The following is a 22,847-nucleotide window of genomic DNA, read 5'->3' on the forward strand; positions in this document are numbered from 1 at the left end:
TGTCTCAAATAAGAAGGTGGGGGGGGGAAATAGAGAAAACACCCAAAGTTAACCTATGACCTCCACATGTGCTCTCAAGCATACACAGACACATGCACACATGCACACCACACATGCACACACACACATGCCTGCATGTGCATACACACACATATGCTCACACAGACACACACATGCACACATGCGTGCACACACGTGCACACACGCACACATGTACACACATGTGTACGTATATACAACCACACACAATTCCCTAAAAACTACCCTCTGAGAACTATATCCAGGAACCATCTCATGTAAACTGTCACCTCCAGATGCGCGTGCTCTGACACGCACCCTTCCCACACACCTATGGATGTCAGCACGCTGTCCCACACTGTCCCTCCTGGACCGTTCCTACCCACGCTCAGCAGGGACATACTCGGTGGCTCTACCTGCGCAGAAGGTATCTGCCGTCGGCAAGGCTCGAGCAAGTTCCCACGACCTCTGTGCCAGTTTCCCACAGCAACAGGCAGTTAGAGCCTGCATCTGAAACAGTGAAAGCCTTCGCCCTGTCCTTATTAGCTTCACAAATACAACTCAATTCAGTGTTAGCGAGACCTCAGTGCCATTCCTTGCCCTGTTCCGTGGAACTGACTGGAGCACCCTGAATAGGAGAGGGAGTGGGTACCACAGAAAAGAACATCAAAATCCCTAAAGTAAAATGGCCCCAGAACAATAGGAGTTCCGCTCCGCGGGACGCCCGCGGTGTGTTCTTTCGAGGCTGGATGGAGTGGAAATCCTGGAGAGGACACAGTGCCCCGGCTGGGTGTGGAGGTGGATTCACACTGTGGGAATTCTCCAGCCCTACTCTAGAGAACGTGTGTGAACACAGCCTTTCAGGGGTACCTCCAAGTCCCCACTGCCTGGTGTTTGTCCACCAAGAGCATCTGTGGGGAGGGAGTCTAGCTTCTTCAGGGTGAGAGCCCAAGCACTCCACATCATCACATGCCCTCCAGAGCTTCCAGCTGCCTAGAGCAGACATTGGTGAGTTTATGGAAACCCATTAAAAGGGACCAGGAAACATATTTTGAACCAAAACAGTGGGAAAAGGTGAACTTCAACCCCCAGGATGGGGCGGTGTTTGCTTGTGTAAGCTCATAGGAATGTAATGGCACCACAGCCACCCCAGGGGCTCTGAGACCATGAGATAAAGACCAGGGGATCACAGGCCACTGGGCCACGGTCAATGCTCCTAAGTAGAGGGAAAAACACAGTAACTGCTTTCCAGGGGCTGTACCACTGGCAGGCTGGGATGGGCAGGTAGCCAGCTGTGGGCCACCAGAAATGCTCAGCGTAGTCTCTGGGAAGATTAAAAAAAACCCACACAAACCAAAATAAAACAAAACAAAAGCAAACGAAACAAACCAAAAAAACAAAGAAAGAAGAAAAGAAAAGAAAAGGTGGATTTTATGTTTGAAGACATTTTTGCCATTTCCCAGAAAAAAATAAAACAGGTAGCCATGGTCCCCAAGGTCCTAATTTGTACTCTTAGCCCCAGCACCTCATGAGGGAGAAAGGACCTTTAAAGGTGACCAAGTTGGCATCACTTGCATGAGCCTAGATCCAGGTCTGAGGTGCTTAAGGGACTGAATGGCTGTGGCCCACGGCGGGGTGGGGTGGGGAGGTTGATAGCTAGCATAAGCCAGGGTAGCATGGAGGAGGAACCAGCCACCACACATCCTTCAGCTTGGGCTTCCAGCTCCTGAGCTGGGGGAGAACATGTGCCTGGTGTAAAAGCCACCAGTCTGAGGCGACTGTCACTCCAGGCCCACATGAGACACACGTGTGCGCCTGCAGCTTACCATGCATGTGTGTGTCTGCAGCACACCACGCTTGTGCGTCTCTGATCTTAACTTTACGTAAGTACAAGGTACACTGTCGTTGTCTTCAGACACACCGGAAGACCGGGTTCCATGACAGATGGTTGTGAGCCACCGTGTGGTTGCAGGGAATTGAACTCAGGGCCTCTGCAAGAGCAGTCAGTGCTCTTAACCTCTGAGCCATCTCTCCAGCCCTGATCTTAACTTTAAAAAGCTTTTGCTGCTCTGGCTCCTGGTGTATTTTCGTTACATTTCTCTTCTCTAGATCTCAGGAGTTCTTCCATTAAGTCTCTATGCACAACAATGACCCTCACTCTCCACGCACCGCAAATTAAGAGCGTGATGCTGATGGCCAAGCTGAGAGGGGGCCAGCGTTGAAATACTCTTGGTTGTAGTTAAATAAAGGTCATAATGACGACATGTTGAGCACAAGAGTTCTTTATGGATTTTGGGTTCCCGACATGCTCTAATGACATGGCCAGCCCTCTGGGAGCCGCAGGTGCCTTAGCTCACGGATGCATCCTTACTGACTTCACGTGCACATCCAGCGGCCCTCATGGATGTTTTAATGCCTCAACGGAAAACTCTGGAGCAGAAAGCAAGGCTGCCAGGTGTCACACGTGGCACACCTGACAGGAAAGCTATTTAGTTCAAAATAAAGGCACTGGGCTGGTTCAATGGAGCCGGTGAATGGCAATCAGCCCTGCATCCCGTTAAAAAGAAAAGCCAACAGCTCGAGACCAGGGGTTTGTAACACATTCTCGCTCCCTGTTAGCAGACGGCCAGAAAGACTGTGCTGCTCTCCCGGGAGGCTGTGCTGGTGAGCTGGCTGCTCTGAGGGACTGAGGAGCTGAGGGGCCCATCTGCCCCAGTGTGGTGATAGCAATGAAGGCATAGAAAGGAAGTGGGCGAGCAGGGAGCAGGAGGCAGAACGCACACAGGGGGATGGCTGCCTCACTTGCCTACTCCCAGCACAGCTGTGCCTGTATGAGGAGCCTCGCTGTAAGCAAAGCTATGGGGCAGCAAGGCACTCGGTGCTGCGACCCTGACACCTTTGAACACGGCCTCCAAAAGTTAGGGTCCCCTAATCTAGTTCAAGACGTCCTCCGAAGAGGGATAGGCAGGTGGAGACAGCTGTCACCACAAGAGGAGACAGAGGGGTCTCTCATAATTCCATTATCTCCAAAGAGAAGCCAGGGCAGGCTCTTCTCTAACCTAGCCACACCCCCTACCCCTACCCATATGCCCAACTCTACTTGGAAGCTGCTTACCTCATGTATGACGTTGGGGATAGAGACTTGGGCTTTGCCCACTGATACGAGGCCTGTGGCACCGACAGATACTGCTCACAAAAGGCACCCTTCCGAAGGTGCTGGAAGGCGAACTCCTCGGGTGGGAAGTCAGAAGTGGGTGGTGTGGTGCCCAGGTCTTCCCCAGCCGGCTCTACCTTGAGGGCCACAGAGGGCACGTGCTCCAGGGCTGTCTTTCGAGACTTGATAGGGACACCGTCACCCAGGTCCAGAGTGCTATCAGTGGTCAGGGCGTTGATGGCTGCCACAATAGCAGAGCTGGTGTACTGGGTGGTGTTACCAAGCCAGGTGTCTTCCGTCACGCTGACCCGAGGGGAGCCATGGGGGGATGGTGTGGGCGAGTGGTGGGGTGAGCAGGAGGGCTGCCTGCCGTTGAGACTGTATTTGCGCTTGTTGCAGGGGGACGTGGGCCGGGAGCCACGGGCACCGAGCCAGCTCTCCTCGGTGACGCTTGCACGAGGAGAGGTGGATGGGGAGTGCCTTGGCGATCCCAGCAAGTGGCAGGCACCCAGGCTTCGGGGAAAGCCCTCCTCTGGGTCCGTGGTCTTGGGAGACACACAGGGTGACTGCCATGGAGAGGTCTGGGGGGATGCGTACGGGTATGAATAGTTGGACTCATAGGAGGACGCCTCAGAGTTACAGCTCCTGGAGGACAGGCTGCTGGCTGGGCTCAGGCAGGAGGGGTCTCTGTAGGCTTCCAGACTGGGCAGGTGCAGGGTTGCTGTAGATGGTGACCGCTTGCAGCTAGGAAGTACGTCTTCCACCTCCACATCGTGGAAAAATTGGTTGCTGCCGTGGTGAAGGCCCAGATAGGAGGTGATCTCGATTCGAGGACTCTCGAGAGTCGGGGCCCCATTGGGTCTCGTGTTGCCGGAGGACAGGAAGTATCCTGAAGGCCCACTGTCCACAGCGCCCCCATAACCGGAGGGGTGATTGGCCGAAGGAACAGCTGAGATGCCTGGGGTGGACGTCTGGAGGTCATGGCATGCCGCTGGCAAGGCGGAGTGTGCTGTGGGAAGGGGCAGAGTTGAGGTGACGCTAGGGGACGCATAACTGTAGTGTTCTGGAAGAAAGAAGAAGAGACAGACGTGAGGCCAGTGAGCAGGAGGCACATACTCACAAAGGCAGTGGACCCAAGACCTGATGCCAGCCCTGAGGACTCCAGGCCGTAGGCATAGCCTTTGGGAATGTCCTGAGGTCAGACTGCTGCAAGGCCTCCTGCTAGACTACAGACCTTACTCTATACTGGCACAGCAGCGTTCTTCAGACAGATGTCCCCTGCCTAATGTCACATGGCTGACTTACTGTCTACTCTCTATTCAAACTCCACATTCCCTAGCCGGTTGTGATTTCAAATCCTTACCCAATAGCTGAGTTGCACCTCTCCCCCTCCCCCTCCCCCTCCTCCTCATCGTCCTCCTCCTCCCCCCCTCCCTCTCTCTGGCATATATCACAAGTTAGCACAAATTTTTATCTATCCATCTCTGGCCAACAGAAGCCAGCTTCCATAGCGGCAAGAAACGTTCCTGCCCCATGGTTCACGGCTGTCTGCAGAGCCTCAAACACAGCCCAGCACAACACTTCTGCAGTTCTGGTATCTCAAAGGCTGAGCCAGGCAGGGGTATTTCAAATTCCACCTCGAGTGTTCATTTTGTCTCATGAGTAGACAGACTAGCACCTGAGAGGCAGGTGATGGATGGACAGCGGCAGAAGGAAGGATGGACAGCAGCTAGACAGACTGCAGAGGGAAGGAGGAAGAACGGTGGTATGTCGGTGGAGGGAGGCGCTTCAGACGTAGGGATCCAGGTGTTTAAATAGGTTTTAAGAAGCAAATTACCAGGTTGGAGATTTAGCTCAGTGGTAGAGCGCTTGCCTAGCATGCGCAAGGCCCTGGGTTCGGTCCCCAGCTCCGAAAAAAAATAAAAAAAAATTTTTTTTAAAGAAGCAAATGACCACCAAGCAGGCCAAATGTTTGACTCCAAAGAAAACACGCAAAGGAAGGATGGCAATGTGGATTCCAATGCAGCTCTCGTGGCTACCTGAGGCTGGCTGGTCCCTGGAAATCTACCTTCCAGAACTTCTAAAACAAAACAGATGCTTCTAAGGCACGCCCTAGATCTCGCAATCATTGTGTGCTAATTATACCCTGATAAGCACATTTAAAAAGTCATTGTTATAATTAGTACTCAACAGGAAAGCCATGCTTCTGGATTTCTTATCGGGAGAGGCTCTCCACATCGCAGAGCCCATTCACATGTGTCTGCAGACAAGCAGTTCCAGGTCTCTGAATAATGGAAATGAGCCGGAGGAAGTCCTAGATCCGAGCCAGGCTTCAGTGACTGGCTGGGAGATGCTATGTTCAAGGACAACGCTGCTCTCTGCTGAGCCCTGGCTCAGAAACCAACAAGGGAAAACTCCAGAAATATCATGGTCTCCAGGCACCAGCCAAACCCTAAGATGGTTTGTAGAGGAGCAGGCCAGGCCTCAGCTAGGTTAGGAAGTTTCCACAATTGCTCACTCCCAGTCTTCTACCGAGCCTGTGCAGACAGCCCACAAACCCTCTGGATACACAGCAGCCTCTTTATGAGGTGGACAAGAGTCCCACTCCAGTGTCCAGCGAGAGGACATGCTGTAGTTCTCCATCCCTGGGTCACAGAGACCCTCTGGCAAGGCCTGAGCCGAGACAAAGAGGAGAATGGGGACAGCTAGAGGCATCAGAAGCAACCCAAGGCAGGGACCTGCATCTGTGCCCAGTGGATTCATTAGCCAAGGCTGTGGTTGGAGGGTCCTTGTCATACGAATGAACCATGTCCCAGTCCGAACTCCAAATCTCAAGAGGCTGGAGCCTAACACTGAAATGACACTGTTCTAAACAAAAGCCACTTTCTAGAGAGAGTAACACTTCTGGAGAGACGGGATCAGTGGCTGGTGGCATCTGGAACTTACTAGAGGTTTTTGCTGAGTTCCTAAGCTCAGGTTGATTCTATGAGCACTGGACCTGACTGCAGAGCTGTCCACTGCCAGTAACCTCGCTTCACGTCCAGCTAAGTAACCCAGCCTCAGACAGCAGACACAGGCCACTCCACTACCCCAAAATGCAGCCCCAGGGAAGACTGATCGGTGGTACAGGCTGTCCGCAGTACATAATGAGAAAGAACACTAGTGCCAACGATCCCAGTTGGTAAAGATAGGAGACAGGTTCAAGTACAAAAGCTTAAAGACTGAAGGCTGGTTGGTGAGCCCAAAAGATGGTCTGGATCCTCTGTGAGGTCACCAATTGAAGAGTCTGGAACAGGTTACCAGGGACCCTATTCAAGAGCAGCAGTACCAGATACCTATGCCCAGAGCAGTCTGCTCTGCTGTTCTCACCAAAGGCTTTCTAAACATTCATTTCAGCAAAAGGAGGGAGGAGGAGGAAGAAGAAGAGGAAGAGGAGGAAGAGGAAGAGAGAGCGAGACATGGAGGAGAAAATAAGAGAGAAGAGAGTTCTCTGTGCATCCTACGTCTTTCTGTCCCATACAGATGACAGACACAAAGAAAGACATTGCTGGAGAGATCTCCCTGAGGTGGCCCAGCACTTCCCAATCTAGAACTTTCTACGGAAAAGTACAGTCAGTGTTCCATAGCCCAGAAGATGTGGCCAGCATCTGCTCATCTTTGGGTAAGAAGTCAGGTCTTAGCTAGTCAATCAAAGGCAGGAAGTGTAGAGTGAGGACCCCAACATGTCACCATGCTATTGCTAATTACAGTATTGATAAAAGGGAGGAAGGACTGATCCCAGCATTCCTTTCTTTGATGCTGGTGTCTCACAGTCTTGGAAGAACGCCTGTGTCTTTGTTCCGCCTCACCACTGAACTTGGACTTCTGGCTTGGTACTGCCTGAGGTACTACACCCTCTGAAGCATGTCTCTGTCTTGCTGCATTCACATCCAGCTAGGCCTCTTCTGGGCATCTCCCAAGGTCTTCAGAAATTCACACACCCACCACCACCCACAGATGGGCGTGTCCTTCATGACCCCACCCGCTCATCGCCTAAAGGGGCCCCTCAGGATTGCATCATCTGTGCACTGTTCTCCAGCCTTCTGGGCCTCAGTACCACCATGGTTCAGAAGGGTTCAACACCAAAGCCCAGGGCACAGTCTCAAGCAGATATTGGGCACACAGCACAGCAATTCAAACTTCTGCCAGAGGCACCACTTCTAAACGAAGGTGCTCCAGGAACACATCCGGAGAGTGGTGGCACTCGCACCATATGGGTGTCATGGGCTGCCCAGACAGCACCCAGGTAAGATGGCCTCAGAGGCCCCAGCCCTGAGCAGGCAGCTCATCTGCTGCTTTATGTTTCTAGAGCTCTGTGTGCTGTATGAAGCCTGCCAACACACAACACTGGGCTTCCGGGTTTGGAGTTGGCTTAGCAGTTAGAAACACTTGTCGCTCTTTCAGAAGACCTGGGCTCAGTTCTTAGCACTCCCATGATGGTTTACAACCATCTGTAACTCTAGTTTCAGGGGTTCCGATGCCCTTTTCTGACCTTTGCAGGCACGTATGTGGTATATATCTACACATGTAGGCAAAACACTCACACATTAAATGCATCTTTAAAAAAAAAATCCGTTTTCATCTTAAGGGAACCCAACTCCAGAAGAAAAGGAAGTTCGAGGCTGAGGATCATGGGAGACATGGGCAGCATAGCAGCTGTGCACACACGGGGAAGGCTGAGCCCAGTGCCTGTCCAGATCTCCAGATGCTGAAGATCCAAACCAGTCCTACGTGGCCTTGAGCTGCCGGATTCCAAAGGAGGCACACCTGCAGTCGGGCAGGGCCCGGTTCCTGTGTTCTCTCTCCCAAGTGAAAGAATCCTATTTAATCCAGACCAGGGCTGGCCCCACAGCTGACCACCTTCTTTTGAAGGGAAGGGAAAATTGGAAGAGTTCTCTAGAAAGTCCGAGCAACAAGCCAAGTTTAAGTCCAGCCTTGACACCCCTGCTTCAGTGTTTAGGCGAAGGCTTCGGCGGCCTGGGGTACTGGAAGATTCCAGAAAAATGGCAGCAGGCAGACATACGGCAAATCTCTGCTTGTCTCCTCCGGTCTGTCTTAGCAACAGGGCGTGTGAGGCCCAGAGAATGAGGAAGGAGGAGGCTTCTCTCTCTCTTTCTCTCTCTCTGGGTCCAGCCAGATGCAGAAGAGGAAGTTGTGGAAAAGACACGTGGCCCCGGGGACGTTACAAGAGTGGCCTTTACTTTAACCAAAATGCTTGAATAAGATATGATTTAACAGGGCAAAGAAAAAAAAATCCATAAACCATTTATTAAAAAACAGAAATGGGGGTTAGGGATTTAGCTCAGCGGTAGAGCGCCTGCCTAGCAAGCGCAAGGCCCTGGGTTCGGTCCCCGGCTCCGAAAAAAAGAAAAAAAAAAAAAAAACAGAAATGGGGGTTGGGATACAGCTCGGTCAGGAAGCACTTGACTAGCCTTCAAAGAGTCTTGGGTTCAATGCCTAGCATCACATATGCACACATATTTACCCATAAGCCCAGCGCTCAGGAAGTGGAGGCAGGAGATGAAGAATTAGAAGCTATCCCACTACACGGTGAGTCTGAGACTAGCCTGGGGCAACACAAGACCCTTTCTCAAAAATAACACATTAAAAGCAAAACCAATTAGCTCACACTTGGATTCCCTTGGTCAAAGTCCAAAACAAAAGCTTAAATGCCTAAAACCAGTCTTCGAGAGCCGTCTGCCCTCTCCTCAGAGTCCTCTGGAGCAAGAGTGCCCACTTGACTCCATGGTGAGCTCTCTCTTGCTACAAAGCCTGGACCGGAGGGGGCAAGACTAGCCCTCCACATGCACCAACTTCCACCTCAAAGGGCTCACTCATTGGGTCACTCAGGAATGCCCAGCTTCCCAGGAAATTCCTTACCAATCCTGGGCCATTGGGGCTGATTATGTAACATCAGACGCTGAGGTGCCTGGCAGCTTGGCTTTTGCTGAATGGGTCAGTGAACGGAAGTGTAGGAGACCACGGTAGAAAAGCACAAGACCTCCCACAGGTCTGTTATGTCTCTGTCGGGTAACTAAAAGGAAGGTGCAGCCATCACCTTGAGGCATTCAGTCTTCCACAGTGGTGCAGCTAAGGTGCTGGCCAGCTCCCACCAGCTTCAGCACACTGGACAAGCTGGTCTTCCTGCAGCTATACCAGGGCATTGCACGTCACGACAGCACCTGGTGTCTGTCCTCTTAAGGCATGTGGAGAATGCCTGCTGCCCACCAGGTGATTTGTGGCTCCTGCTGGGAAATCCCTCTGTAGGTGCTCTAGTTCAGGGCACTTGGTATTTTAGCTAGGGTGAGGAAAATGTTGTGTGTCTGCCACACCACATGCTGTGTGGCACTGCCATTGTCACGGCCTTCGGAACCCCCACCCAAACTCATTGTTCGCAGAGCACAACGCATCACAGCCAACTTTCACCGTTTTAAGCCTTTCCTGGAGCTGCACTGTGGGACTCGAAGCTAGAAATAGAACCAGGAAAATCTTGCCAGCCAGGTCCTGGCCTCCAATGCTCGCCACCCTGGTCTTTCTACAAACCATAGAGCCTTCGGGGTTTGGGTGAGGGTGCAAGTCTCCACACTTAGGGATGAAATAAAAGAATACAAAAACAGTTCCGGGGTAGCATAGTTCTTGTGCTTACTCGGTGCATTGGACGGTGCTCCCTAATGGGAACAGCATGGAGACTGGGTCAGTCCTGACATGTGACAGACAGCAACAGGTTCTCAATACTGTCACTCAATGATGTGCCGAAGGGAGATTTACAGTGCAGAGATCTGGACTCGCTGGAGCAGCAGCAAATGTCACCCAGTGATCCTCAAGTAAGCCCGCTACAGCACGCCTAAGGGTCCTGTGTCCAGTCTGGGTCCGCGTCTTTCCTAGAAGACCTCCTGACGTTCCCCCAGGCACAAACTAAAGCCCTACTTTCCCTTGGGTTTCCAAGGTGCCTCTGCTTAGTTGAGGGCTTCTTTTGAAAACCTGATCCCGAGCTAACATATCCTGCTGGCATCAAGGTTTGTCCTTGATTAAAACATCTATAGAACTTGAGCTCAGTGGGGCAGAGACAGAAAAGCCCTTTTCCAAAACTGCCAAACCTTAGGATTCTTGGGGGGCTCCTGGGGCAAGGCCCACTCCTCCCATGGACTCCTGTGGTGGGAATGACCAACCAACACAGGCTCCCCCACATCCTGCTGAAAAGAAAACAGGTATGGCCCTTGGCAGAAAACACTAGAGAATAAAAACTCTTCCGAATCCCATGAGGCAAAAGCCCCCTTTCCACTGGTACACTGTTTAAGCCTGGAGCTGGTGGGCAGAGCTGTCTGGGCCCAGGCCTTGGCCAGTTTCCTCTTGAGTTACCACGGAGACAGAACTAAGCGGTCAGGCCAAAATAACTTACAAAACAGGAGCCCTGGGGCGGGAACAGGCACACCCGCCTCCCAGCTGACGAGCAAAGCAGCTATTTCCTGAGCCCCAGAGGGGAGACTTTGGCCCTGCCTTCTCCCCAAAAGACAGACCCTAGCCCACTGGTTGGCAGGGTGGAGACAGAAGGATGCCTGATCCTAGAAGAGAATATTACTCGGGTCTTGTTCTGCCCCAGACGGCTTACTTTAAAATATTCTCTTTCTGCTCCCCTCACAAATGGCTATTGTATTTCTACCACTGGCACCTGCTGTGTGCACTTTGGAAATAAAGCAGAAGACAGTCCTTTCCTCCTAGCAGCCTAGTAAGGACCAGCAAGACGGGGTAGGAACAACAAAGGCCCTGCCTAGGCCCACTGCAGCCCAGCCTGTCCTCTATGGGTGAATTGGGGGAGGGGCCGTGTCCCCTTCATAGAGCATTGAGGAGGTAGGCTGTGCAATGAGGTAGCCATGTCCTCTTTCATGACGTGGGTTTGTGTATTCAGTACCAGCCGCAGACTCAAATATAACTCTGTAATTGATCTCAGAATTGTTCAGTCCTTCGCGAATTTATGTTTGGACCCGGTTCCAGATAACATGGAGCCTGTTCTACTGTTAGTTAGTAACTTCATATGACTGTGCAGTTTAAATAATATAACTGGACAATTGATAAAATGTAACAATGGTATTGGTAATAAGAGACAAAAGCCAGAGTCAGTCAGTCTGTCTGTCTGCCTCTGTCTCAAAAATGACAAGTGTAACCTGTATTATACATGTCCCTCTCTAGCCCTTCTTTCAATACTATAAAAGGGAGAAAACCTTCTTCCCAAGCTGGCCCCCTTGCCCAGGGCTCTCTCCAGTGCCCTACAACCTGCAGGTGCTGGGCTTAGATGTAGCATCTTGGTTTCACTGAAGCAGTGACTCACAGCTCACAGAGACATCCACAGGCATGTCCCTGCAGCTTCTCTGCAGCTCTAGGGAGCACTCACCTGTGTGCAGCTCTAGGGAGTGCTAGGGAGCACTATGTTATGGCCACAGCTGGCCTGGGCATCAGTGAAACTCAAGGCTTCACCTTTCTACCTGATCAACTTCAAAGCAAAACCATCACAAGCATGTCTGAGGAGCATGGTTCCTCACATGTGTGAGGGGAGGAGGCCACCTAAACACATTTGCCACCCAAAGTTCAAGGAGACACCTATTTCCCAGGCCAAAAGAACAGCCTGGGGCTCGCCAGAGTCCCTACCCGTATCTCCTTCATGAATAACCACTCAAGCTGACTTCCTCTGTGCCTTCCGTGAATGGGCCTAGACGAATCTCAACTTTGCTGTTCTGTGTCCCACCAGTACAGCTCAGAAAGACTCAGTGAGAACTGCTGTGTCAGCTATGAGTTGGAGACTCTGGTGGGGCTGGGGACTCAGATCTACTGACGTTTTCCCCAGAACGAAGTGCAGCACCCTCCCCTCAAGGCTCTCAGTGCTAAGTCTATGGAGATGACTACCAAGTTTGCAACTTCCCAGATAACTCTCCTCTCCCCAAGCAGTCCACAGGCCACCATGAGGTATCAAATATCACCTTTAGATCTTTGTGTCTGTCCCTAGTGTTGGACCTGTAGTCAGTTGTCCATTCAGAGTAAACAAGGCCACACAGGAAGGCTGTGAGGCCCTACCCAAACAGCAGGTAGCTTGGAGAGTCCAGGAAGACTCTGTGGCCGTATCCCTAGACAGACAGGAGCTAAAAGCATCATAAGGGAACCAGAAGTACAGTGGTGAACACTCAACCAAATCCAACATGGACACCCTAAGGGGATGTCAAGAGTAAGCTCTTCTGTCTGGAGCATGAGAGTTCTGGAGAGAACTCAAAAAAATGCCCCACGCACTGACACAGCAGCTAAATCCATACCCTGACCCCACAAAGCAACAGGGCCAAGAGCTGTCAAGGGTCTCCACGTCTAGCCCCAGATCTCTTCCCAAAGGTTATCTCTCTTTCAGTCTTGCCTGCCTTGGCTACCATTGACCCCAGAGCCTGTAACCTGGGCCCTGAAGAAGGGAAAGCTTTCAGAAAGGGGTCTTATTGAGGACGTATGACAGTTGTTGGGTGGTGACAGCCAAGTTGGAGCACTCGCCTTCAAAAGAGGACAAGATGTTTAACTTTTTAAAAAGGGTGGTGAGTCATGGAATACGAGACAAGCTCGTTTCAGAGATATTCTTTGCTCTACAAGTGTCCTGTCTATTCTGTTGCCCTGCGGCTGGGAAGCAGACCCCAAGGAAAGCACAGAACGCCGACGGACGGGACTGTGTGCAACTTGGAACGGAAAGTCAAGTGGAGAAAAGAGCAAGACTGCCTGGAGGGGGATTGGTGCAAGGAATGGGCTGCCACTGTTCAGGAGAATCAAGTTTGGGGAAACAGCACAAAGATTGTTGACCTAGCTGGAAGCTTTACTTTTGACAGAGAAGAGAAAATGAAAGACAGCGAAAGCTCTCAGGTTCTGGTTGCTGAGGGGTGGACTGGAAACCCAAGTGGCAGAGCCTTCCTGCTGAGGGAGCGGCGGTGGCGGTCAGCACCGGGCCGGGCCTCCTGGCTCCAGGTCCCCCGGGCCAGGCGGTAGCAGCCGGGCTCTCAGAAAGGGCGGCTTCCGACCGCCCTCTGGCAGCACCGCTGACCATCTGTCCCCGGACTACGAGGTCCAAGTCCTGCGCCGGACACAGCCTCCCCTTAGGTGAGGGCCTCCTGGAAGGAGGGGGAGCCTTCTCCCGCGGCCCGGTGCTTGGATGCCAGGAAGTGCCGGGCGGGTGAGCGTGGCAGGCTCGCCCCACAGGTGGCCTCCCGCCTCCTTGCGGCCGGCAGCAACTTGGTCCGCGTCGCTCCTGGCTGCGCTAGGCAGCGGCCCGGGGTCCCGGCTGGTGCCAGGTTGGGGCGGGCACCGGCGACCTCAGCAAACTCGGGCCCTCGGCGGGGTGCAGTCGCCCGCCGCCCCCCGCCGGACCCACCTGCGGCCGCGGCGCCCCCGCCGCTCTGATCGAACTCGAAGAGGAAATCGAAGTCGAACTCCGGGTCCTGCTCCAGCCCCGTCATGTCGGGGTCGCGCGGCACTGGTGCGCCCGGCGCTCGCGCGCGTCCCCGGCGTGACGCGGCCCCCGCCTCCTGTCCCCTCCCCTGTCCCCTCCCCGGCCTCCCGCCCCGGTCCCGCCCCTGTCCCCCCGGGTGTTTCCGGGTTTACATAAACAAGCGGCTCGCGGCCGCCTGCTTCCTAGTTTTAAATAAACTCCGCGCGCGAGCCCGAGCGCAGCCTGGGCTCCACTCGCGCCCGCAGGACCGCGCGGTCCGGGGTCCACCCCCGGCCTTCGGCAACATGCTCGCTCTCCCGCAGGACCCCGCGCAGCTCCCCCGTGCCCCCGCCTCCCGTGGGACTTGGTCTCCCTTAGGATACCGCCGCCACGCAGGAACCCAGCCCCCTGCCAGCAGCCGGAGCGTCGCGCCCCAACCTAGGCGCAGTTGGCCGCTGCCAGGCAAGCGCAACAGCCTAGGCCGGGCCGCGCCGTCGCTCCGGACCCAGCGAAGGGCCGACGCGGGGGCTGGAGCTGCGTCCTGGACCCGCCGCCGCCTGTCGCAGCTGGTCCCCCGGTTCCTGTTCAGCGTGGTGCGCGGTCCACAGCCGAAGGAGGTGCCCTGGGTCTTGCTGTTCCCCTGCACCAGGAAAAAGACCAAAGCTACTGAATTAGTTCAAAAGTTCGAAAAGAAAGGAAAAGGAATATATATATATATATATATATATATATATATATATATATATATATTCTTTCCCCCCACAAAACATGGCCTTTCTTGCTCCATCTAAGGCTTCTTCCAAGTTGCTGCCCGAGCAGAATGACTAGAGGACACCCACCTTCAGGAAAGCATCCCAGAGCCCACCTCAGAGCTTTGCAACTTCAAGCAGTAAACTCTGGGGCTGTCAATTTCTAGCCCTGCTTTTACTAAAGAAATGATCTGAAAGTGACAGGAACATGAGAGTGGGGTTTCCTGGGGGCTGTCCTCTCCAGAGCACACAGTTGCTTCGGAACCATTCAAGTTTACCCATGGTGGCCATCTCTCTCTGTGGGCATCTAACTCAAAGTAAATCTTGTTTTCATGCACTAACGACCTCATTAATCTTTCAGCTCCTAAAACACCAGACACTCCTGTTTTAGTAGGGGTAATTTCAAAATTCCCAAAGACTGAGTGGGCGCTGGGTGTTACCCATTCAGACAGGGTACCAGGCACACAGCAACCAGAAGGAAGAGGCTGGGCCTGGAGAGCCCCGTCCATCTTTTCCTGTTTCTCCCAGCTTTTTGTTCTAACTTTCCTGGTGTCTTGGCACCACATAAACCAACATCTGGAATATCAGGAAAATGGTGGCCAGGGTAGGAGAGGCCAGTATCAGAACCCAGCCCTAGAAGGAGGCAGGAAGGAAAGGAGGAGGGAGATTAGTGTCTGCCACCAGATGCAAGTGTCCCCTGTGTCCTCCTGCCCTGCAGCCCTGGCTCTGGGGGGGTGGCTTTTTTCCGGAGGCTAACTTGAGCGTCACGTGGGCTACCACTTCTCCCAGGACCCTGTTTCAATGGCTGCTTTTCTCCCGTGATAAACTATAGTTCGGTCTGGCCTGATTTAGTTTCTAATAATAGTTCTCACTTTGAGATGCAAGTTGGAGGGTTGTTTTGTTTTAGTTTTCTTTTTTTTGCTGACCTTTGGGGAAATGGAAGTTCTGTTTTCTGTGGCAAAACCTCCATCTCTCTTTATCCACCTTTCCTACAGTTTACACACACAAACAGACCTTCTTGTCTACTTTTTGAGGAAAGCTTGTTTTTTTCTTTTTTCTAAAGTTACAAAGCACCTGGCTTCCCCTGGTCATATGCCCCCAGTTGTTGGAACAACAGGAAGGAAGTCACAGGGCCTTTCTCTTAGAGGCTGGCCTGGCTCCCTCCTTGTCTTCTCCCTAACACAGGAGTCAGTCAACACAACTACTTCTAAAATGCTAGCCTGTGCCTCGGCCAGCCCCCTTGCCAGCCCTCTCTACAGCGTGAAGCTTGGTCTGCCACTTCTTCGGCAGACTCTCCAGTCTTGATAGAAGTGTTTAGCTTGGACCACATCCTCCCAACTGTGCAAGATGCTAATGGGCCAGCCCCAGAGCTGGGTGTGATGAAGCAGGCCGCAGCATTTTCTAATCTGGATTAGGAAACAATGCCATGAAGCTAACTAACTGGAGAACAGGGCAAGCTTTGTTCAGCTCCCGCAGAGCCCCATGGGGCATTGTGTGAGGCAACTCTGACGCCTGCCGTGGCTACCTACAGGCTTGTGTTTCTTGGAGTTCTTCAGAGCAGAGCAGCACAAGGCCTTCGAATATGGCCAGGCCCATAAGCTTCCATCCAAATGCCCACCAAACTGGAAGAAGGCCTCAGAGAGCAGCTGGTGTCCCCATCAAGGCCTGCTCAAGAAGGACAGGGTGTTTCCCCCATGGCCCGCAGCAATGGCAGATACCGACCTGCAGCGTACAGTTCTTTTCCCTGCCTGGGTCTGGCTGTCTCAAGGCTGGGCCACAGTTTCTAGTTAGCTCAGTTACATCTACACACTCTCTACAAAACATGACCATTATTGTTTGGTCAAAGGGCATTAATGCCTCCAGTCCACTGCTTCGCCGGGGACAATGTCAAACGTCCTTTTCCAGGTAGGTTACACACAAGAAATGACCACTACCCTCCACTCAATAGCTTTTCCCTTTGTTAAAAAAAAAAAAGTTTTGTTTTGTTTTGTGACACTGGGTCTTACACTGTAGCCCAAGGCAGGCCTGGTTCTTATTTTGCTACCCAGGCTGGCTTCAAACTCATGCTCAGGTGCTGAGATCACACCTAGGGTTACAGGGGTGCACCATCAAGCCTAACTTAGAAGATTTTTTTTTCACTAATGGAACAGTAACCCCGCAAGTAAAGAATGTAAGCTTTAAAGGTCTGGAGGAAGAAGAAGAAGAAGAAAAGTGACTGACAGATGTGTGTGGAAATAAATGTCAAGAAATTCGCAGCCCAGACCACAACAAAAACACTGTAGCCTTCCTTGTAGCAAGAGCTCATCCTGAGAACACTTAGTAATATTTAGACCTCTTTAAAAATTGAGGTTAGCAGCATGAGACAATATCTTCCCCCTTTAATTCAAAGTTCACACAATGCTTTCCTCCCAGGACACCTGGGCTCTGAGAATCTGGATCCGTTTGTGTTGAGCTGATGGCTCTTGGGTCTAATGATAAAAAAGGTGTCCAGGGCTGACTCTCTGGGAACTGCTTCCTCCGCCTGACCCACTCATCAGACGCTCACAGGAAGCTAAGGTTTCCTTCCAAGTGCTAAAGGATGGCCGCCCTTGTAAATCAGAGTGCCCCAGCCCCAGCAGGGGTCCAGCTGGCCTTCAGTAATTTTAGGTAACTTCTTTGGTGCCAAAAAGGAATTAGGAGACATGGTTCCCTGGGTCCATGCTACACAGGTCAAGTTATCCCCTGCTGAAAAGCCAGCCACCTTTTACAGGGTGTTTCAAAGACACCTGCAGGAGCCTAAATGTTTTAGAAGTTATTTTGCTAGCTCTTTTGAGAAGACTTGAAGGCCCCTGACAGAAGGTCTGGGCCATGCCATTCTTGTGGCCCTGCCAGGTTAAGGCAGATTCCAGCGCATATTCTTTACTTGGAAGAATATGCAACTTCAAACCCGGCAGTCCTTCTTCAAGCTTTCCCAAGGCATTTTCCAAGGCAGAACTCTTGTCTGAATGCAACATTTGGCCACAAGCTTGAGAAACATTTAGAAGCCTGGACCACTTGGGACCACTTGGCCAAACCCTTACTTTTAGTGAGAGGCATCTAAGACTCACTTGGGAGGATGCAGGACTCTTAATACTTCTGGTCATGGATTTGCTTGCCTTCCTGAGGTAGAGGCAGGGTCAACTTTCCTCTCCAAAGCCGCCTCACTTCATCCCAGGGTGGGTTTTTTGTTTGTTTGTTTGTTTGTTTGTTTGTTTTTGGTTCTGACGACCCCCGCCCCTACCGCACCCCATCCTCAAATCTCACCCGTGTGAATCTAGTTTCCCCAGCTGAGATCTCTGAGACCCCAGCCGAAGCTGTTTGAGTACTCCGCGCTAGAGAAGAGGAGACACCTATTGGCAAGAAAGCGCGCTAGAAATCTGGGCTGCGCCGGGGAAACACCAGGGGGACACCCTTCACAGTGTGTGCCACGCTGTCCGGCTGGACGCCCGCGCCCCTCCCTGGACGCGCAGACCAGCCCCGGCAGCCTGGCCGAGGAGGAGGACTCGAGATGGGTGTGGGGCGCGGGGAGCGGGCACGAAGGGCCAGGGCACTCCGGGACGAAGGGAGGGGCGCGGGGCTTACCTTCCTCGGCCGCCTTCATGGTGCCGCCGGCGAGCGGCGCGGGCCGCAAAGTTTCTCCGCTCCCGCAGACTGCGGCCGGAGGGCCGAGTGGAAACTTGGAAGGGACTGGAAAGCTGGTACTTGGCATCCACGCGGCGGTGGCGGCAGCGGCGAGCAGCAGGAGGAGGAGCGGGAGCTGGCGCCGGGAGCAGCTCCGGGCCGGCTCCCGAGTCCGACCTCTCCTTCGCCGACACGCGCCGGGCCGGGTTCAGCGCCGCGCGCCGCAGGGAGGTGACATGCGGGGTGTGTGCGCGCGTGGCAGGCCTGCTTGCGGCCCGGGACTCGCCCCAGGGGAGGAGGTGTGTGCGGCGCCGGGGAGCTCGTGCCCCGCCGCTCGGATCCGCGAGGCGACTCTGTCGCCCAGTTCGGAGCCTCTCGGTCTCACTCTGACGCAGGGCCGGGCTCTGCCTTCTGCCTTTTTAAAGCTGGAAAACACCTCCCCCGGCTCCCGCCCGCCCCGCCGCTCCCGCGCCCCCTCCCTGCAGTGACATCACGCCCCTGCCCGCCCGAGCCGGCGCGGGGCCCGGGGGACAAGTCGCGGAGCGCCGCCCTCTGTGTGCAGCGGCTGCCGATCGCTGGGCAAGCGGGGCGCCCTGGTTTGGACAGGGGTACCCTGGGGTGGACCAGCCGGGCGCAAAGGGAGAGAAGGGACGCAGCGGGGGGTAACGAGGACTTAAGGGACCGGAGGGAGCTCCCAGAGGTGCGGAGAGGCACCTGGAGGACGGCAAAGGTGTACAAGAGGGAGGATGGGGAGCGAAGGGACACTAGGAGGGAGAGGGCTCATGGGGAAGAGTTGGGGGACTTAGAAACAGGCGGGGACGAGTGGGAAGGAAAGGGCTTGTCAGGGAGCGATCAGTGAACGCGCCAAGCCAGGATGGTGGCGGCTTCAGGAGGGTGCCCTAAGAAGGCTACTCTCCCTTTTAATGAGGGGCTGGGGGTACGAGAGGCGGGGGAAGGGTGCCGAGACGCCTTGCATGCTGAAGTCATTATGTAAAATCGCAGGCTTCCCCTGCTGTGGAAATTTGGAAAAGCGCTTCCACTGGCAGGCAGGAGTAAGGAAATTCCCATCCCGCTAAATTACTAACAGATTGCATGGGCGTCCCGGGACAGCCAGATATTGTCATTTTTACTCTGTAAATATCTGAGCGAACTGGATTGCTTGCTGTACGAGAAGGGGAGGGACAGCGCGCCTAAGAGCGCGCCCACCTGCGCAGCTCCTCCTCTGGGTCTTTGCCCCGGTGTGGGCAGACTCATGCAGGGACCACAGGGTGCTTTGTAGGCGCGACCACGAGGTTTCTGGCACCGGAGGCTAGAGCAGGGGAACTTCTGAGGATTCTGTCCCGCCTCGCTTCACACTTTTTCTCTTTCAAATCTCCCCGCATCTCCTAGGGCGCAACTCTGCTGCCAAACCCGACCATATTTTCTTGTTGGCTTTGGATGGAACGGATTGGAGGGTTGGGCAGTTAGAGCGTCTGGTGTATAGAAATCATAAATCTATTGGCCTACACCTCATATGCTTTAAAATAAACCCCAAAGCAAAAAAAAAAAGCGTGTCTGCTGTGGGGCGGCGAGACTGTGGGGCGCGCGGGGCGTGTACTGAGCCAGTGGGTGCTCCAAAGTACTTCACACCTCAAGACTTAGGGAAATCTGATCTAACCAGCAAGAACCAGCAAGTGGGACTGGCCTACTGGGCTCGTTAAATAATAGGAAAACTTGGCTAAAACCCATCCACTCCACCGGCAGCATCCAGCGGCTCTTTCCAGTGGCCTCAGCGCCACAGAACTAAAAGCCACCTTTTTTTCTTCTACCGCGGCAGAGAAGCGCGGCCGTGGGGGCTGCATAGCCACAGGTAGTGCCCAGCATGTCTCAAACCCTGCTGGCCCGCTGCTACTCACGTAGAGAGCTGGGCGAGGCGCGCACCTCTCTACCTCTGGCGTTGAGAGGAGAGAGCCACTACTATAGGTGGTCGAGAGGATAGCGAGGCTGGGGGTGTGGGGCATGATCTATTAAACTGAAGGCTCAAAGAAGATGTTGGGATGTTCAAACCCTTCAGGGATGCGCAGAAGTCTCCCTGCACTCCTTGAAAGAGGCTGCCGCTAGGGGGTGCCAAGACCCCATTGCCCAAGAACCCCCCTCCTCCCTCCCCAAAAAATCTATTCTTCAGTGAGTCCCGGTGTCGCCAGACCGGGATGCCAAGATTTTGCCTGAAGAGTTTCCGTCCCCGCCCTCCCCTGTCCGGGACCGGGCGGGGCGGGGCGGGGCTGGGCGGAGGCATCAGCGGCGAGGCGTGGTGAGAAGACTAAGGCCCACTCGAGACCTTGGGGACTCCGGAGGGCAGAGGAGTTCCCACACCTCGCGTCAGAGACGCTGACCTGTCCGCACTCTTGGACTTGCCGAGCTGTGCAAAGCTGGAGGAAGCTGGAGGACTCTTCCAGGCTCTTCCTTTATCCCCTCTCCTTCCTTTTCCTTTATATCCTCTTCCTTCCCCGGTTCCTCTTGATCTCTTTTCCTTTCTGCTCTGACCCTTGGTCTCCCCTCCCTTCATTTCCTCTCCTCCCTCCTCTTCCTCCCGCTCCTCCTCTTCCTCCTGTCTGCTCCTCCCCCTCCCTCTCCAATAAATAACTTTTCACCCCATCCAGAAAAGCCCTTTCCTGTCTGTCTCAATGCCCTCCTTATCCCCCGCGGGTGACGGAATCCCGGGCCTGTTTCCCTCTGTTTAATGCCGTTGCCGGGACCACGGTGGCCGCACGCCAGGCGCAGGGAGTTCCGGAGGCAGCGGCGCAGGAGTGCAGCCAGCTCCGAGCTGTCCGCCAGGCCCTGCGGCCACCTCGGGCTCAAGCCTGGTCCCGCGGCCGCGCTCCCTGCGCGTCCCTACCGCCTTCTTTCCTCTTCCTTCGGCCTCCTCGACAGGAGGTTTGTTTACAGCTGCTACTAGGAGAGACGTTACACGGGTTTTATTTTAAGGGTTGGCGATGACTAACAGAGTTAAAAGGAGCTTAGGACAGAAAACAAGACTATTTTTAGATTACTGTTGCTTCTGTGGATCATTGGGGCAAGTACACCCCAGAAGCTTGCAATCTAAAAGGTGTCTTTGGGTGCTAAATCCTTCCTTCTGGGGCACATTTGGGTATCCACCCAACGCTCAAAGTTTCCAAAAGCCAGACAACTGTTGATTCTAACTTGGTGTGAAAACACCCACAATATCAACAAGAACGGGGCGGGCTTCTTAGGCAAGAGCAGGGGGACCTGTGCTGCCAGGGGCACCGATTCTCAGTCCTGCAACTTGGAGCCTTTCTTGGCCTACCCAAGAGCTGTACCCACTGCACTGTGGGCAGGTGTGGAGCACCAGGCTAGGGAGGGCTTCTTAGTACCGTGGAGCCACAAACCCATGCACATCTTGCTTGCATAAACCATGTAAAACACCTGTAGCTTAAATACCCATCTTCTCACTGCATCTGCAGTCTGAACCACAACAGCGGACTTTAAAACTCCCACTACTGCACCTGGGGCTTCAGGGAGGAGGCCCAAGACTGTGGGGCAGTGGGAAGGCTGGGGAACTGGGTCTTCCTCCAGAGCCTGAATAGGAGGGTGAAATGATCCAGCGACATCCTTTTTAAAAAGATGGTCTCATGTAGCCCAGGCTGGCCTCCCGGTCCTCTTGCATCCATCTTCCAAGTCCTAGGGTGACAGGCGTGCACCACACCTGGATGGTTTGAGTTGGTTGGTTAGTCATTGGTGCCAAAGACCTCTCCTGACATGCTGCACACTGATTGGTGCCCAAACAGGTTACTTTTAAAGTGCTTAAAAAAAAAAAAAGCTAGTCAAGTAAGCCTCACGGTTGCCCTTGAGTTAGTCACAGCAACTTCAGCCACTCCCTCCCAGATGCTGGTGTACTTTGGAGGACCACAGATTTGGGATTCAGAGAGCTCAACCCTTCAGTTTTACTTGTGAAGCATCTGTTTAATCTCCCCCTCTTCCCCGGACAAGTGACGAAACCGTCTATGAACTGCTTTAACCAGAGCAACACCAATTTCACTACGACACCTAATGGTTTGGGTCAAAAAATGTCTTGAAGGCCATAGTGAAAGACCGGTCTTCCAGTTTGGTGGGGCGTTGTCACGTGGTGGGGTTGTAGGGGGCAGAACCTCATGGGAGGAGGCACTGGCATACTGAGACCAGGCACCCCACTCTGTTACCCAAGGTCATGAGGTCACCAGCTCTGCCCCAATGTGCTCTGTTGCCAGAATGTTTTGCTTTGCCACAGGTCCGAAGGCAGTGGAGCCAAGAGCCTGTGAAAGCAACAGTTGAACGCAGGCTTTCATCCTTTTAGGTTGACTTTCTCTGGCATTTTGTCTCATGATGAGAAACTGACACAGCCCAAAAAACATCAAAACAAAACAAATACCACAATCAATCCGTCAATCACTCAGTCAGTCACTTTCCCCCAGGGCATATATCCAAGAAATCAGGATAAAGACCAAATGCCTCCTTTGACACCCAGAGTTCACTTTCCTTATCTTTTGCCTAAAGTAGCCACAAGGGAATTCCTCACTGAAGCCATTCTGAGTCACACTCACCCCCTGATACTAGAGTCAACCTGCTCCACCTTTGAAGGCAGGTACACACTGTCTCCCTGCCTCTGTCTGGGGGACCTGCCCTGCCCTGCCTGCCTGCCTGCCTGCCCTGCCTGCCTGCCTGTCTGCCCTGCCTGCCTGCCCTGCCTGCCTGCCTGCCCTGCCTGCCTGCCTGCCTGCCTGCCTGCCTGCCTGCCTGCCTGCCTGCCTGCCTAATGGCTAAAGGAGAG

At 53.6% G+C, this 22,847-nt stretch overlaps 1 protein-coding gene across 6 annotated transcripts in view; it reads right to left on the reverse strand.

Annotated features, from left to right (window-relative positions):
* Nfatc1 (nuclear factor of activated T-cells 1) overlaps positions 1–18,436 on the reverse strand; it is a 109,772-nt gene extending 91,336 nt beyond the window's left edge. For 3 of the 6 annotated variants that reach the window (NM_001244933.2, NM_001415721.1, XM_087591993.1), the window contains 2 exon segments: positions 3,134–4,235; positions 18,005–18,436. In NM_001244933.2, coding sequence (NP_001231862.2) covers positions 3,134–4,235; positions 18,005–18,131 — 1,229 coding nt within the window. In that variant the 5' untranslated portion in view covers positions 18,132–18,436. 6 annotated transcript variants of the gene reach the window in all.
* Between the last annotated feature and the right edge of the window lie 4,411 nt (positions 18,437–22,847).

The sequence above is a fragment of the Rattus norvegicus genome, chromosome 18 (assembly GCF_021556685.1).
Source record: "Rattus norvegicus strain SHRSP/BbbUtx chromosome 18, alternate assembly SHRSP_T2T, whole genome shotgun sequence".
NCBI lineage: Eukaryota > Metazoa > Chordata > Mammalia > Rodentia > Muridae > Rattus > Rattus norvegicus.